The following is an 18,907-nucleotide window of genomic DNA, read 5'->3' on the forward strand; positions in this document are numbered from 1 at the left end:
TCCGCCCACAATGAAGGAGACTCTGGTTCAATTCCTGGGTCAGGAAGATCCCCTGGAAAAAGGATAGGCTACCTACTCCAGTATTCTTGGGCTTCCCTAGTGGCTCAGACAGTAAAGAATCCACCTGCAAAGGGGAGACCTGGGTTTGACCCCTGGATTGGGAAGATCCCTTGGAGTAGGGCATGGCAACCCTCTCCAGTATTCTGGCCTGGAGAATCCCATGGACAGAGGAGCCTGGCGGGCTACAGTCCCTGGAGTCAGAAGAGACGACTAAGCACAGCACCGCACAGAATGTATTACCTATGAAACAAAATAGTAATCAAATCCCATTTCAAAAAACAAAAATAGCTTATGGAAGTATCAAGATGCAATGCTAGCTTTAAACAAACAACTATCACTATTTCTCATTTATGAGATTCCCAAAAATTAAGATGTTTGATAAGACAAGGATGTGGGGAAAAAAGTAATCTCACACATTGTTAGTTGAAATCTAAATTGGTACAAGGTTCTTAGAAAGCACTCTGGCAAGATCTACCATAATGTGAAATGAATATATTCTTTCTGCTAGCATTGCCATTTCTAAGAATTTATCCCACAAGTATAACACACGTACACAAAAATATATGTTCAAAGATATTTACTACCTATCACTTGAGGAACTTGCACAGTGTAATTCAAAGCAGTCACTACAGAAAATGAGTTACATCTCTAGGTACGAATATAAGAAAGTCATCCAAGACAGTATTAAGTAAAAATCAAGTTTCATAACAGCAGGAATAGAAGGATTCCAGGATATACAGGTGTACATTGTATGTATATGAATGTGTGTATATGTGTGTGGGTATGCGGGAATCTGCATGTGTCTATGTATATAAACTTGCATATTCTTGAATCTTCTATAAGTATATGCAAGAAATTATTAAGTATTCATTATACCTGGAAAGTAAGACTACAAGCTGAAAGAAAATGGACTTTTGTTTTCATTTTCCTACCACTCTCTGAATTGCTTTAAATTTTCTTTTCACAAACATGTATCACTGCTATACACAAAAACAGGGGCTTTTATTTTGGTTTGGTTTTGGTTTTTAAGAGACAAGAAGCACAGCTCTCATGCAAAGGCTCGAAAACAAAGCAACATATGAAATAGAACTGTCTTCTGTTACGACTGCAAATGCTCACAAAACAAGACAGTGTGAACGCCTGCCAGCGAGAGGCATAATGGAGACAGTCCTCTCCTGGCACACCGAGAGACAAAGCCAGCCTCCTACCATGGAGGGGGTTTAATGGCTGGATTTTAAGACCAAAAATTAAAACGAAATCCTGCTATATACTTTTTTGAGGCAACCTAAGCCAATTTCCCTAACAGCTAAAAACCCAATTTTTCCTCTTCTCTCCCTCCAGCTTGTCTCCAGCCTGTCTAGGATGTAAAGTAGCTGATACATCTTGGCCCTCACAGCCCTCCCCCTTTGCAATCTCGGTCACACTCTGATATGTCAGAAGACGTGGGCCCTGCTGCTGGCTTGGCTGTGTATCAGCTTACCGAACTTAGCAGAGCTCCTCATCTCTAAAACATTTTATAAATGCCACCTACTCCAGTGGATAATTATAATTATAAATATATTATAAAAATAAATATGAGAAGGTATTTTTAGAAAACATGCGGTCAACACTAGGATGCTGTGAAAATGTCATTTGAACTTGGAAAAGCAAAAAAGGCTGGCTATTAATGTTGAACAGATAGTTACTGACCTCACCTATGGTGAATAAGCTGGGCTTACAATCTGGAATACCTACGAAGCCACCTCAAATTCTTTCTCAACACGAGCAAACAGTTTCTTAGAAATGCAACTCAGACTTCATTTGTTGTTACTCCTTCCTGGCTCCCTAAGTACCAGTCACACCACTACTGCTCTCTGCAGAGCTTTCTCCCCCTTCCACATCTTTTGCATTTGCTGTATGCTATACTAAAAGCTCTTTATCCAGCTCTGAAATTTTTTTTTTTTTTTTTTGGCCATGTCACAAGGCATGTGGGATCTCAGTTCCCCACCCACGGACTGAACCCGCATTCCCTACATTAGAAACAGAGGGTCTTAACCACTAGACTGCCAGGGAAGTCCCAGTTCTTCCTATTTTTTTCCTGCTTGCTTCTGTTTCTTCAGGTGTCAGCTCAAATGTCATCTCCTCAGAAAGGTTCCTGGGCATGCTCTGTAAGACAGGACTCCACCACCCGAAGTTAACTCTTCCCACTCTGGTCCTTCCATGGCATTTGACACACCATATAATCCTTTCCCTTTGCTTACTGGATGGTGGTATGTCTTCTGCAATATAATATAAGCTTATAAGTGTCAAGGTCTTAGCTGTCTTATCCTATGCCCAGAACGGTGCCAGCACATAGCAGGCAGTCTGGAGACACTGGTGATGTGAATAAATGAAGGGTTATTCACAGCATGGTGCTTTCATCTACATGCCACTGTGCCTGTGAAACAGGCAGGGTCAGTATGACTTTTCTCACTTGGATTACCTGCCCAAGATCACAGCTTGTAAATGATAGAGCCAGAGCATAAATCTGGGGTTTCTGTGTCATGACTCCCTAGTACCCCCACTGCTCAACAGCACCAACAAATTGAACTTGGAAATAATGGAAACAGAGCAATTTATCTAGGTTTCAGCATCAGCGGGAGGGAAGAGAAAGCTCTGCTTTCCTGCAGGACTGAAGTAGGAGAGATTGGGAGGGGGATATGGCAGGCTAAGATCTTGTACTCCCTCACTGCAAATTAGTAAGTAAAATTCTTTCCTTCATCTGAATGAAACAAAGTTACCTTTGGGATGGAGGCTTATGAAACCTCTCATCACCAAGTCACAGCATGGAATACTTTGCTAATTGAAACAGCAAGTGAAATTTTAGGTAGGTCAGATGCAATTATCCAAACTGGAAAGTAGACACCACTGTTCACACCTATTGGACAACATGCAGCAGGCTGGATCTAAGTCACACACACACACACACACACATCCCAAAACTACAGCCATCCACACACTTCCTATGGCATGGGGCTCCAAGTCTCCCAACCATGCTGACTCACCGACTGGGAAGAAGGGAGGAGATCCAGACAGTAAAGGGGAACAGAGAGAGAATGGAATGGAAGAGTAGCAGAAGCAAAGTAGGAAAGAGGGAGATGAAGAAGTTGAAGATAGAAGGAGAGGAGAAAGAGAAAGAAAGAAGCAAAAAGAGGGAAGGAGGACTGCAGAGGAGGAGAGAGGAGGAGAAATGGGGTTTTCTGTCCTGCTAGAACTTGTGCTGCAATGCTCAAGTGGCCCAGTGCTGGTACAAGGTAGGCCTGGAGAACTACTCGGGTCAGGTGTTTTTTTCAGGCCCTTGTCTATTTCCATAGAGACCAAGAGTTCCTGCTGCAGTAACATCTTCCAAGTTTCTCTGGTATTTGAACTTTCTTCCTGGGCCTCCATCACACAGCAATGAACCAGAGCCAAGGGCTCTGCCGGTGAGAAGGGGCCTAAGGGCAGGCTGGCTACCCTACACCATCCTGGCCTCCAGCCTGGGTCCTGGACTCCACCCAGTGGCACAGAGCTACAGTTCTAGCATTTCCAATGATACCTTACTCCTCCTCCAGGTAAACATGGGTTCTGCTCCTGCCTCCTGTCCTCTCCCCTCCACAGCACTCCCCTGGAGATCTGCACAGCCTACCGAAATGCTGGGGGCCTGGTGAAAGCTTGTGCCAAGCTGACAGTAGATTCAGCCCTTCCACAAGCGTACCCACGGGGCATCTGCAGCAGAGAAAACCGGTTGGTCATATTTGCCACTTTTGCCCAAGGCCAGAAGTACTACCTCCTCTCCTCCTGCCATCCAAGCTAATCATCTCTAGCGTTCCTACGCCTCCAACCCTACATTTCGTCAGCTGTCCATTCTTTTCCTTTTTTTTAAATTTGGTTGCATCAGATCTTAGCTACAGCAGGTGGGATCTTTCATTCCAGCACATGGACTTCCCTAGTTGTGGCACTCAGGCTTAGCTACTCCATGGAATGTGGGATTTAGTTCCCCAACCGGGGATCAAACCTGAGTCCCCTGCATTGCAAGGCAAATTCTTAACCACAGGGACCACCAGGAAAGTCCCTGTCCATTTTTCTGTATAATGCTTTCAGGAGTGGCCTCTTCCTTCCAATCTCGTTGGCACTGCCCTGACTTGGGCCTTAGTTATTTCTCAGGTCATCAACTAAACTTCCCTGTAACTGTTCTCCCAGTCCCCCCAGTGTATGCTCCCTTTCAGGGCACCCCCTCCCTCCTTACTAAGTCAGGAATTCCTGGAGCCTAGGAATCAGCACTTTCAATCAGCATTCCAGGAACATCTGATGCAGCCAGGACACCAGTAGGAACCATAGATGGACTTCACCCCATACACAGTTGCAAATTCTCCCAGGTTCCACACATCACACTCCTCTCTGGAGCTGCAGGAGACTCTGTGGGCCCTTTGCTTTCCTGCACCCACTCCTCCATTTTTAAAAAAGTTTATGTATTTTGTAACTGCACTGATACAAAGATGAACTGCTTACTTATATACTCATTTATTTTATTCTAGGTTTTTAGAAGAAATTGAAATCAAGATATTTTTATGGGCCTTCAAATTATTGTCGTCTCCAGGCACAATGCCTGTTGGATAAGTCAGGCTTGCCTCAGCCAGATTCCCAAATCTTCAGCACCCTCCCACGGCCTACAGAGTAAAGTCCAACCTCCTCAGCAGGCTCACTTGGATCTCTCTTCCAGCACCATCCACTAGAGCATCTCCCACCCATCTGGGCTTTACCTTCCAGATCTAAATGCAGGTCTCTCAAAACACCATGCATGATGATACCACTATGTCTTAGCCCTCAGCTCCAACCAATTTTCCGTTCCTTCTCCACCTACTGACTTCAGGCTCAAACATCACTTTCCACTGTGGCCTTTCTTAGTCCTCCTGGTTCAAATTATGGCTCCTCCTTCTGCACCTCCTTCACATTTTCTCCATCTCTTATTATACCACCTATATGCCTGGTTCCAATGTGCACATCTTTCACAGCATAATATTTGTAAAATCATGAAAGGACTAACAACATATGCCACACAAACCTGCAAGCCACCAGGTAGAGTACTCTAGTTGTAACATGCCAACGGTCATTTCCCACAAATGCCAACCCAACACTACACAGAATATACTGGGTCATCTGATTGCTTCCCTGGTGGGGTTATCTGCATTGTTAACAGCTCATACAGTTGAATTTTAATATCTATCCCCAGCACCTAAAATATTATGCTTTGATGCATTAATGAAATAAGAAGATACCTGGAATCTAGACTATAGCCTGTGACATGTCAGATAAAGTAACTAAAGGTAACAGAGACTGCCAGATCTCTTAACATGTCATGAAATTTCCTAATCCCTTTGACCGTGAGGGACTAATTCTCATACACTGAGCTGCTCTGTCAAAAGCTTCCAAGTAGATTTTAAGAGAAATTATGTAATATACACTAACTATAATTTAGTTTTTTCCTGAGTTAAAAGTTTTGCCAACAAGAAAATGCACAATCTAAACTACAGGATTCTTCAAGTCACCTCAAAATTATAGATTCTTTCCAAAAGGAGTTCAAGATGATGAATACAGGTTATAAAAAGCAGTAAGTCACCATAACATTTGTATATTACTATTAACACACATGGTCAAAGGTGATACCAAAAACATGTTTAACACTATACCTGAAAATGGCAAATATTCAAACCTTGGGATACTGGTGAAGAAACATGTAGGTCTACAGAAAAAAAGTTATCTAGTGTTAATCTATTTTTTAAAAATTATGTATGTTTAGTGTCTCTGTTTTTCTGCTGAAAGAGGTACCTTGAGGAATCATACAATAAATTATGTTTTTTTGGTCAAAAAAGCAATCTTTTGTAAAGCTATTAATCTCTACATTAGAAAATTCTTGGGAGTCTCAGAAATGTATTAATCATCCTTCTCCCTGGTCTGGTCTCCTTGCATATGAAAAATGCTCATTATTGAATTGGTCTAGCTTTTTGCCAACAGTTTAATTTCTTTCAAGTCTGGCCTCATTTCTGTGAAAATCTAGCTGTATGCTTATTTTTAGGTTTAGATGGGCATATTTCATTATAAATGCCCTTTTTAAAAATTCAAATCCGTTCATGCTTTCAGTCAAAGAATATCTATCAAGCTCCTAATAAATGCCAAGCAGTGACAAGAGTACAAAGGTGAATAAGACACAGGCTTGTTCTGAACTTTACTTAATGTCTAGAGGGACAGACAGACCAGGCAACACATCACAATTCAATGTGATGAGAGCTATGACAGGGATGTGTAAGCCACTGGAGGAGCATGGAGATTGCTTCAACTCACGTAGCCTATCAGTTCAGTTCACTCAATCAGTTGTGTCTGACTCTTTGTGACCCCATGGACTGCGGCATGCCAGTCTTCCCTGTCCATCACCAACTCCCGAAGCTTGCTCAAACTCATGTCCATTGAGTCAGTGATGCCATCCAACCATTTCATTCTCTGTCGTCCCCTTCTCCTCTGCCTTTAATCTTTCCCAGCATCAGCATCTTTTCTAATGAGTCAGTTTTTTGCAACAGGTGGTCAAAGTATTGGACCTTCAGCTTCAGCATCAGTCCTTCCAATGAATATTCAGGACTGATCTTCTCTATGATTGACTGCTTTGATCTCCTTGTAGTCCAAGGGACTCTCAAGAGTCTTCTCCAACACCACAGTTCAAAGGCATCAGTTCTTCGGTGCTCAGCTTTCTTTATGGTCCAACTCTCACATCCATATATGACTACTGGAAAAACCATAGTTTTGACTAGATGAACCATTGTTGGCAAAGTAATGTCTCTGTTTTTTAATATGCTATCTAGGTTTGTCATAGCTTTTCTACCAAGGAGTAAGCATCTTTTAATTTCATGGCTGCAGTCACCATCTGCAGTGATTTTGGAGCCCAAGAAAATAAAGTCTGTCACTGTTTCCATTGTTTCCCCACCTATTTGTCATGAAGTGATGGGACTGGATGCCATGATCTTCATTTTTTGAATCTTGAGTTTTAAGCCAGCTATTTCACTCTCCTCTTTTACCTTCTTTAAGAGGCTCTTTAGTTTCTCTTCACTTTCTGCCGTAACGGTGGTGTCATCTGCATATCTGAGATTATTGATATTTCTCCCAGCAATCTTGATTCCAGGTTGTGCTTTATCCAGCCCAGCATTTCATATGATGTACTTTGCATATAAGTTAAATAAGCAGGATAACAATATACAGCCTTGATGTACTCCTTTCCCAATTTGGAACCATGCAGCCTATAGGGTTAAAAAATATGGAAGCCAAGTCTTGAAGAATGAGTAGAAGATAAAACGGAAAAGTAGATATCTAAATGGCTATGGGATAAGCTAGCCAAAGCTGAGTGAACAGTATATGCAGAAACAGAGGTGGAGGTGGGAGGCAGGGGACCTACCAGTAGAGAAAGGAAACAAAGTTCTACTGGGCTGGCTTTCTGACGTACCACAATGGGCTCCTGATGTCCAGTTGAGAACACTCTGGACCTAATTCCCAGAGCAGTAAAGACTCATCTCCATGACAAGATTTTGCTGTTCAGTCACTCAGTCATGGCCAACTCTTTTCAACCCCATGGACTGCAGCATGCAAGGCTTCCCTGTCCTTCACCATCTCCCATAGTTTGCTCAAACTCATGTCTATCAAGTCGGTGATGCCATCCAACCATCTCATCTTCTATCGCTCCCATCTCCTCCTGCCCTCAATCTTTCCCAGCATCAGAGTCTTTTCCAATGAGTTTGCTCTTTGCATCAGGTGGCCAAAGTATTGGGGCTTCAATTGACAATTGACAAGACGTTGTTCCATAAATTTATGAAGCTCCACCAATTACACTCTTTTTCAGTGTTATATCAGGATTTAATAACCCTTCTCCAATACTCCTTTTGCTCTATCTCCTTTGTTTCCAACATTTAAAAATTCCTTATATTTAATACAAAAGGAGACATTTGTCTTGTTTTATGAGGCTCAACGTGAAAAACAAGTACACTCATTTCAGTTCTCTCAGATACTCTTATTCCTTCTTACCTCATGGGAAGAAGCAGATAGAAACATTTACTAATAAATTCTTAATTTCCAGTCTTATTGGCATTTCTCTAAGGAATTTTACACAATATACTATGAGGAGACCTTGTGTAACCTCAGGTAACTTGCTTAAGCTCTCTGTGCCTCAGTTTAACCAACTGTAAGAGGAAAATAACTATCATCCACCTTAAAGAATTCTTATGAGTGTTAAGCAAGATATCATATGCACAATGCTTAGCACAATGCCTAGATTATAATTGCTAAATTATAGCTATTTTTATCATTGAGTTATTAAACAATTGTATATAAAGTATATGGTTACAACTTTGAATTTGTATTACAAATTATTATTGTAATTTTAATCTTATATATGCACACATGGTGGTGGTTTAGTTGCTAAGTCATATCTGATTCTAGTGACCCTCTGGACTGTAGCCTACCCAGCTTCCCTGTCCATGGGATTTCCCAAATAAGAATAATGAAGTGGGTTGCCATCTCCTTCTCCAATATGCACACATATATACACACAACATATATTTGTTTACATAAACTTTCAACAGGGATTATCTCTGGAGCAAGGGCCTATCCGAGAGGGGAGATGGTACATTTCTACATTTTTCATTTTGTTCCTTTATGAAATCTTTTATTCTTTTTCAGTCAAGGGCATGGACAACTTCTATAATAAAAGCTGATGAAAAAAATCTTTGGAAGGAGATTGGATTTATTTTGAAATGTAGAAGGCAGAAAGGCTGAGTTTTGCCTAGATAAGAGAAAGGACTCTGTACCAAGGAGAACAATCCAAAAGTACTGCCTCAGGAGGCAGTGAATGCTTCCTCACAGAAAGCGTGCATCATAGGCTACATGGACTCCCCTTCTAAGTCTATGAAACATAGCAGTCTCCAAGCATTTGAAATTTGACACAGATGCATCCTTAAATGGTTATCCAGAGTCACTCAAACTTTAGCCACAACTAAATAAATTGGATGAATCAACTTTGCCTTCAACCTTCAAACCTTTAAATGGGCAGGTATTTCTAAGTAAGTACTAACAGTACCTATATACTGATGATATTTCAGTAATGAATCACGCAGTTATCCAAGTAAATGTTTCATAAAGTTAAAGCCAGATTCAAATTGTGAATGCTGGGTTTAAACACTACCTAAAACAGTATTTGTTGAAAACATTTGTTGAAAATATTCATCAGATCAGATTCATACAAGGCAAGAAAACATTTTAGCATTCTTCATCATCCTTATACTTTATTAAATCATTGTAGCAGTTCTCATTATCCTTATATTTTTAAATCCCATTAGAATCTGGATTTTAATTGGTCTGTTTTATGACTTATCATTATGAATTTTTTAAGTAAAGCCTAATGTTGGAACATTTCTGTGGATTCTACTTTCCATGGAAGGTAAAACACACATAAGAGAAATATGGAGTTTCTGAGTTAATGAATTGGGATAGCTGCAATGCCATTTGGGATGTGAGAGGATGACCTTCGAATGACAATCTTCTAGAAAATAATTTAAATGAAGAGAAAGTAAGCCAGGACAGACAGAGAGCTCTGCAGAACAAACCCAGCAAGGAGACTGCTCTGGAATCTACCTGGAGTCTGTTAACTTAAGAGTCATTATACTTTTCTGAACATCTATCAGTCTTTCATCTAAGAACAGAGGGGAAAATCAAAGTAGATAAGATTGTTTCCATTTCAACAATGATATTATGCCTACATAGAAAGACAGCTTGGTTCAATGGGGAAACACTTAGACCTTAAGAGTCAGAAGACGTGAATCTAGCTGTCACTAACCTGCTATTTTACCTTGAGCAAGTCTCCTGCCATCTGTAAGAGTGTTCCCTCATCTCATAAATTGGAAGGGCCTACATAGCAAAAAGAAGAAAAACTGCAAAACTATTCTTACATTGTTTCAAGTCTCAGACTTAAGCTCTATGGTCAGAACAACTATGATGATTCTCCTTTTGTAAATGGAGAACAAGTTTAAAACATTTCTAGGTTTTCCATCTAGTAACAATAGTGCAGAGGTTTGATCCCAAGTCTCTAGGCATGGACACATGCTGCTTACCCTATCTAACAGAATTCTGGGGAAATAAAATTAGTGTCCAAGTGTTCTACTATAAATAGCTATAAAAGTGTAAGGCATTATTAAGACTAAGCTTTACATTCTCTAAGGGATCTTGACATATTCTTTTCATTCTTAAACATTTTCAGTAGAGCAAAAGCCCCATGAACCACCTATCCTATTCAGCATGTCAGTACAATCAGTTCAATAAATGGGCAAATTATTGCTAGTTTAGAAGTGATCCATGCGTTTAGTTAAATGCTTTAAACAAGTGGATACATTTAGACTGCACAAGTCCACTCTTTGAAAACCTTAGAAGCTAGAACCATAATTAGATACACAGGTATAGTTTCCCTACTAAATGAAACTTGCTACCGACTACAGGAAAGGACATTCTCAGAGACCAATCCCTCACCCAAACAGTATTCTCCTGAAATGAATGCTGAAACAAAGCCACAATATTCTCCTAGCCTAAAGTGGATGGGTGGTGATCCTAGCAACCTCGTCATACAATGCTAGTTTGATCAAGTAGAAGAATCAACTCCTAGCAATGGCACTTTAGAAATCACAGTATTCTTAATAAAAATGGTTTTTCATTACAATAATTTGTCAAAGCAATTCATTATTTTTCTCTAAAGCTATTGAAAAAAATCTAATTTCATAATGATAGGAGGAAAAAATCCTCAAAAATCCAGAATTCAGTAACTGTGTCCAAGTTACTGCCCCATCATAGGATGGCCCCCTAGAGGTCAGAGGTGTCTCATTTACTACTGTATTCCCTACAGTGCTTACTTAGCACTGTGCCCAGAATATACACAACCAGGCTCAGAAAACACATGCAGAATTTATTCTAGAAGGTAACTTATTTTAAAAAACAAATTCCAATTTTAAAATGAAGATCTCTATAAAAATTAAATTACTCGGAATTTCATATCTCATTTCCTTGAAGTGAGGCTCCTCTGTACACATTTGGAAATGTTCATTTTCTTGCATTTATCTGATATATGTGCACTGTGTTCCAAAAGAATTATAGTAGCATCATTTAGAGTATGAATCTTTTTTTTTAAGATTTAAAAGAGACTACATCCTGTCAAAAGATGGTTTGTACCTTGACATAAACACAGATTTGGAAAAACATAAATCAAATAAACATGTAAAACATCATACCAAAGCCCTTGAAACCATCAGTCCCTTAGGGATAATTTTAGCTTTAATTTAAAATAGTCCTGAGACAACATCCCATCAATACCTTATTTAACTTCAATAAGAACTTATATGGATAGAATTAGTTCTCGGCCTGGACATTTGACCACCTGTGGACAATATTTTATCACACTGATAGGATGAGGAAAATAGAAAATGGTAGCCCAAGAAGAGTCATTACACAATTAAAAGAAAACAAGCTTTTTTTCTTTTGCAAAATGCTGGGATTAAATTCAGTTTGGTTTCATTACCTCCCCAACAATGCAACACAAATCTTTCCTCCCAGAGTTCTTAGTTGTCCAGAATTAAAGTTACCAATATAGAACCAACCAATGAGCACCTCAATTATAAATTATCTTTAGTAAACAATCGTCCTATTTTGGCTCCTTGAAAAGGTAAGCAAACAGCTGTAATGACATTCCAGGTCAAATGCGAATATATTAAATAACTGTTCTACTATAGAAATCGCTAAAAGAGCATCTCCAAGAGAAAATGCAACTTGCTAAAACGCTTTCTAAAGGACGGCTGCAAGCCCAGATGCAAAGTTTATAGGCATTTCCATTTTCTTTACATGTAGAGGTTCATGAAATATTAATACACTCACTGCAAAAGTATAAAGATAAACAAGATCAAAGCCAACAACAGATGAAAAAAATTTCATTGTGCAAAACATAAAAACTGTGCAAAAGGGCTCTAGATCCCAGGTAAAATTTGCTCAAGAAAGGTAACAGCGTTAACCTTGGCACACAGCAGAGTAGAGAAAAGGCAGAGCTTTACAGAATTGTAAATAACATCAGCATTGCAAGAATAATAATTGGAATAAATACCTTCAGCAGGCTGCAAAAACAATCAACACACTCCGTCCTTCACCTCTCCCCCTCATCCAGCTGGGGAGTGAAAGCCGCTGCCGCTCCCCGCCTTCTTCCCAACCGCTCCTAGCGCCACCCCCTCCCCAATCCTGTCCACCCTTACCCTCCCCTTTCCCCTTCTCTCCCCGCCCCCCAGATGGTGTATCCAGCAACCTAGAGAGATTAAGAGGCGCTCGCTACGGTCACTGGGCCTCCGGACTGATCTAACGTTTCCTAGCTCCCTGGACTAGAGAAATTAGAGACGCGACACCCCAGTGGTATTAGGTGCCTTCATCCTGTCCTCTCCCAAGCCCAGACTGGGTTGAGAGCTAGTGAACCGGGCCGCAACTGGAGGACCCTGCAGAGTTCAGCGGGGCGCTGCCCTCCCGCGCGCTACCTGAGCTGTCCATGGTGCTGGCGCGGTCCTGAGGCTGCCGGGCGGGACTCCGCGCCGCTGCCGCCCCGGCGTTCACTCTCTGTTTGCCGCCTCCCCCGCCGCTCCCCGCACTTAGGTCCCCGTTACTGTCCACCAGCTGCAAGGATTCATAACCATCGTTGCTGGTCTTTTTCCGGTAGCTTCCGAGGAGGCTCATGAGCAAGCCCAGAGAAGGGGCGGGGGGGGGCGGAATCAACCTGAGGAGACGAAGGGGGAGGTGGAAGGTGGAAAGGGCTAAAGGAGGAATTTTTTTTTTTAAGGGGGGAAAAAAAAATCAAGAGCCCCACATGACGCAAATAGGAGTGAAAGGGGGAGCGGCCAGCGGAGAGGAGCTTTGCGGGGCCAGGCGAAGCCACCGCCCTGGGCAGAGCGCGGCTCTGGGCGCTGGGTGCTAGGGCGCAGGGGAGGGGGGACGCGGGCGGGCAGGCGGGTGCGCGCGTCCCTGGTGCAGCCGCGGTGGAGCCGCCGGCCCTGCCGAGCTCCCGACCCGGGCCAGCCACCCTCTGTCTGGGGAGTGCCCGGAAGCAGTCCTATAGGTGTCGCCGCGTCGCCCCGCGCCGCGCGGCAGGGCAACTCCAAGCGCGGCTGGCCTGCGGGGAGGGAAGGAAAGAGAGAGTAAGGGAGGGGAGATTCTCGGGGAGGGGGGTGGTGAAGGCGGAAAATGGGGCGGGGTGGGGGGGAGGGGACTACTACGACTAGAGAAGAGGGTGTTTTCGCGCACGTGAGGCGAAGAAGAAAGGGGCTGGGTGTCTCTGCCTGGTAAGCTTTGGGGACGAGAGGTTCTCTTGGTAAGATCCAGACACGCCCATTTTGTATAACTTAACCTATATTTGCTGGAAGATTCGGCGAGTCAAAGCCACCCCAACAGTTGCCCTCCGGCAGGAGTGACTTTAACTCAACTGAACAGAAAACGAACGCATGTTATGCTAGGATAGAAAGACACATATTTTGCACATTTCCCAGAATGGGTAAAATCCCTAAGTGAGACAGCAAAGACCTGGCTATTCTAACGCTAGGAGGCAGTTACAGCCCATTCCACCTAGGGAGGAGATGTGACTGTTTAGTAACTCTTTGTTGAACGAAAATATTGGCGGGGTGAGGCGGAGAGGGGACAAGGTTGATTCAGGTGCAGTTTCAGTTCTGACATCATTTACCTTGGGACCTGGAGAAAGGTCTGTACCACTCAGCTATCTTGAGGGGATGGGTGGGAAGAAAGCTAGACAAGGATTTTCTTCCTAGTCTCTAGCTCCTCCCCCTTTTTTTCTCTCATAATGCTGAACACAAAGGGCAGTCACTAATTAATCAGAGGAGAATTTATCAAGAAGTTAATGAAGCCTAAGAGTCAAGGCTCCTTTTTTGGAGAAGCCCCTTTCAAGACTAATGCACCTAATTTTATATCCGTGATTTTGTTTTCTTAAACAGGGCCTCAACATTGTATGTTTCAAGCCTTATGAAACCAGGGCTTAACTCTGTTAAGTGTCAAAATGCAATTACCAAATGCTCACTTTCACCTGAAATAACATTGTAGAAGTATCCCCTCATTCTCATCAGCTCAGGTGAAGACCAAGTGAAAATCTTGGCTTAAAATTATTTTTCCCTATTAAGATTTGGTATTAAAAAAAAAAAAAAAAAGATTTGGTATTACTGAGGTGTTTTCAAGTCATCTGATGGACTTTCATTACCAAAACAACAAGAAAAAAGTACATGCATGTAAAATTTGCTTAAACCCATACACAAACCTAAATTTGCCATCTCACTTTTCATGACTTTCCCTTGGTATTATTATTTTGATATCTTTAAGAACACAAAGTCAAACTGTAGCATCTAAGAGATTTCAGTCTAAATTATTTGGGATCCAAGGAGTTTCCTGGGAGCTCTAGCTCTACACATGTCTACATAAAATAAATTAATTGGATTGAAAGAAATTTTCCTCTTCAAGGATTACTCAAATGCAAATTCTTGTAGGAAGGGGATAAATCAGTAAAAGCCAAGAGTGTTTGCTGTCTTCTAGATCCTTTCAGTCCCTCTGGGAAAAGGTAAATTATCTGCCCAGTTGCTTTCCTAACTGCATTATCTGATGAACATGTGTTCTTACCCAAATCACAAATCGCAGTTAATGCTCATTTACAGGATCAAACAATTTGAGTGGTGGCAGTTAAAACTGTGATAAAGTTTAAACACAAATTTTATACTTTCAATTTTCCCAATCTGTCAGTTTGACATTATTTTAGATACTTGACTAATAAATACTCCCTAAAGTCTAGGAAGTAAATCTTTTCCAATAACATTTTAGATCATCTTTTTCTGCACCCTTCCTCATTTTTAAATTTATTACTGACCCACAGGGAGAGGAAAATACTCAGCATCTGTCATGTGCCTTGATAAATTCTGGATTTATAACCTGGATTAAGAGAATTTGGAAAATACCATTTTGAAAAGTGAGAATTATTACTTTCAAAAAAAAGCACTTAGTTATTTTCACTCAACTTTTCAAAGTTGCAGTATACTGCTGGAATAAATTATAAACACATGCCTTGTATTTTGTGATAGCTATTTCATCACTTTGTAAATTTAAAGAAAAACATGAATGGGATACAAGGGTCATTTTATTTTCATATTTACACTTAATTTAACATAGTTACAACCAATCAGAATAGTTATTAATAACCCTACAAAATTCAGAATATAAAGAACATAATAAGGCAGGAAAATACAGTAACTAGATTAATTTACAACAGCCTAAAAGTTAGTTTAGGGCTTAAATTGGAATATACACAAATTTCATCACTAAAATTGTATTTACTATCCTAAAGATCAAATTCACAAAGAGTTCATAAATGTATAAAGATACCAATTTTGTATTCTATAATATAAAGCATAATAAAAGTACCATCATTATACAGTTGAAGTAAGAATTAAATTAGTACCTAACACATATAGAGGAAGTTCTTAACATATGTTCTCTATTATCAGTCTTAGTGATATGGCTTGGGCACAACTCTATCCTTAGTGCTAATAGTCTAACTTCCTCTCATGACAGGAGCTCAGTAAAGGCTAAGTATTATTTTCTCCAGGACTATACTCATGGAAACTTGTCTATGTGATTTTGAATGCAGGCTTCAGCTTAAGGAAGAAAGGTGGTACTGGTAAAATCCAAGGTGAACATTTACAGTCAAACTCTGTTTTTCCAAGATGAAGATTGTTTCATGATTTATTTTATCTCAAGAATATCACACTATTCACAATAGCCAAAACATGGAGACAACCTAAATGTCCATCAAGAGATGAATGGATAAAGATGTAGTGCATATATACAATGGAACATTACTCAGCCGTAAGAAAATAACAAAACAACGCCATTTGCAGCAACATAGGTGCAACTAAAGATTATTATACTAAGTCAGAAAGGAAAAACAAATACTATATGACATCACTTGCATGTACAATTTAAAATATGGCACAAATGAACCTATCTACAAAACAAACAAACTCATAGAAGTAGAGAACAGACAGGCATGGCAGGGGAGAGGGATGGACTGGGAGTTTGGGGTTGGCAAATGCATACTATTACATTTAGAATGGATAAACTACAAGGTCCTAATGTATACCACAGGGAACTAGATTCAATATCACGTGATAAATCATAATGGAAAAGAATATAAAAAAGAATGTTTATATGTACATAATTGAATCACTTTGCCACACAGCAGAGACTGGCATAACACTGTAAATCAACTATACTTCAATTAAAAATACATTAAAAAAAGAATATCACATCCCATATGGGGCAGAGCCAAAGGATTAGATGCCCTCTTTGGGAGAGTTCTCTTTGCCTTTTCTGTTGCTGACTTCAGTTTTATTAATTTGATGAAGATTATCCACATTGGGGAATGCTTGAGAGGCAGACTCTATTCTTCATCATCCTCTCCATCCCCCAAATGCTCTCCTAACACAGCAAATGTCACACAATTTTTGTGTGATACAACCTATCTGGGATTATGATCTATACTAGGAACTAGAAAATCTGTTTCCAGGAACTAGAAAACATTGGTTATGACTGAGATTCTAGCACCATATTTCCCAGGACTGAATCCTAGTTCCATGGACTGTTAGCTCTATAACCTTGCGCAAGTTACTTATTCTCTCTGCATCACTTTTCTCATCTATAAAATGAGAATAATAGTGTCATCATAATAAAATTGTAGTGAGAATTAAATTAGTATCTAACACAGTAAGAGCTTAGCAAATACCATTATCAGTATCATCAATGTATTTTTATATTCATAAGTCACTTTTTTCAAAAACATAATTTCCTATCTGTAAAATTAAGTTAAAATAGGTCTTGCATACTTAAGAGATTTATTGTCATTATGATTTATGATAATATAAAAGCATGATGTATAATGTGAAGTGATTATTCTGCCTTGAGTTTTTAGATAATTTAATGCATATCTATCCTGTTAGATTTTGGACTCCTTAAATACAAACATCCATATTTTGCTCATGTCTGTACCCCCATGACACCAGAGAGAAATTCATACTCATTAGATAGTGATAAAGTATCTGCTAAATTTTAAAACTAGTGAATAAATAAAAATGTATTAGTATCACCTAGCCTAGTGATTTTTAAAACTACATATTGTGGCCTACTAGTAGACTACAAAATAAACTTAGCAATTCAAGACTATTATTTTCATAAAAATGAAGTAGGTGGGAAACATCAGTTTTTAGCACGTGGTAAGATGTTATTTTTTTGAAATATTGTTTTGAGCTTATAGGGCAAAACCTCCAGTATTGAGACTGGTGAATTCCCAACTGTGACTGTCCTACACACTGTGACATCTGAATTCACCTGGTTAATCAGATAACAAAGAATTCTAGCTAACCAAACTGTATCTGCGGGCAGAGCTTCTGCCTTCGGTTTAAAGATGTATTATGATTTGGTTTCTGAAATAAACTTCTTCAGTATTCGATTCAACTAACATACATCAATGAACAGCACTAAAACTTTCTTTGGCAGCATGCCTCAGCTACATGACTCGATTATCTTGCTAGTGAATATGGCCTGCGGATACAAACAGTGCAAGGCATTCAAACTGGGTACCAGGAGGCCACATTTAGCCCCAGATGTTTTGTTTGTCCTGTTTTAAAAAAAAAAAAAAAAATTCAGCTTAGATGCCTTTACAAAAGATACACAGGTTCCAGTTGGAGTGCGGCTGTTGACCACCACTTCCCAGTGTACGATCCCCAGCCTGCCCGACTCGTCCCCACTGACAGCCCTCTGGGCAGACATAAATAAGACCTGTCATGGAGCAGCAAACCTGGAAGATTAACATTAAGAGGGATGCTAAGGTCACATCTTCAAGCCACAGTCCAGAATAAAAAGCAACAGACTGGGAATTCTCCTCCAACTCTGTTAACTATCTGACTCTGTAATGAATCGATAGCATTACCAACTCAATGGACATGAATTTGAGCAAACTCTGGGAGATCATGAGGACAGAGGAACCTGGCATGCTGCATCCATAGGGTCACAGAATCAGACATGACTTAGGGACTGAACAATGACAAATTATGAGTCAGAAGAGAGGCCTTGGTTGCTTCTCCGTCTCTCACAAGTAAAATGAAGGTGCTGAATTACAAGATTCTCTCTAGTTCTTAAATGTTCCTTTCTCAGCACTTGGGTTGTCATTTCCTTCTTTCTCCTCCAAATGAAGCCCAGAGGGAAAAACCATGGCCATTGAAGTGTTCCAGTTTCCAAGTCCCATTTAATTAAGGCTTTACCATAGAATGCATCCATAAAGAGTGGCAGCTGTCAAAAGCTACACCTAGATCAACACACAGGAGAGGAGAGGAAGTATGCTGGGGGAGAAAAGTATACTGAGAAGAAAATCTCAATTATCCCCGTGAAATTCTTCAGGAATGAGGTGGTCTGTTCTTGGTGCTTGGTGGAATGCTGGAGCTCCTAGAAAATATGACAAAACTTTCCAGGCAGGGCATATTCTTAAAGATAACTCCAATGTGCCTCCTTGAAGCTCTAGTCCGGTCCTAATAAAAATAACTGCCGTTGATTACTTGTGCTGCTACGCTGTGCTGTCACTCAGTCGTGTCTTACTCTTTGAGACCCTAGGTACTGCAGCCCACCAGGATCCTCAGTCCAAGGGATTTTCCAGGCAAGAATCCTGAGTGGGTTGCCATCTTCTCCTCCAGGGGATCTTCCCAAC

General features: G+C 40.5%; 1 protein-coding gene across 4 annotated transcripts in view; it reads right to left on the reverse strand.

Moving 5' to 3' along the window:
• DNAJC6 (DnaJ heat shock protein family (Hsp40) member C6) overlaps positions 1 to 18,907 on the reverse strand; it is a 170,598-nt gene that overhangs the window by 97,637 nt on the left and 54,054 nt on the right. The window contains exon 1 of one of the 4 annotated variants that reach the window (XM_043877819.1): positions 12,645 to 13,054. The exons of the other annotated variants lie outside the window; for them this stretch is intronic. Coding sequence (XP_043733754.1) covers positions 12,645 to 12,840 — 196 coding nt within the window. The 5' untranslated portion in view covers positions 12,841 to 13,054. Of the gene's footprint in view, positions 1 to 12,644; positions 13,055 to 18,907 lie in introns of those variants that run through there. 4 annotated transcript variants of the gene reach the window in all.

This window comes from Cervus elaphus, chromosome 20, assembly GCF_910594005.1.
Source record: "Cervus elaphus chromosome 20, mCerEla1.1, whole genome shotgun sequence".
NCBI lineage: Eukaryota > Metazoa > Chordata > Mammalia > Artiodactyla > Cervidae > Cervus > Cervus elaphus.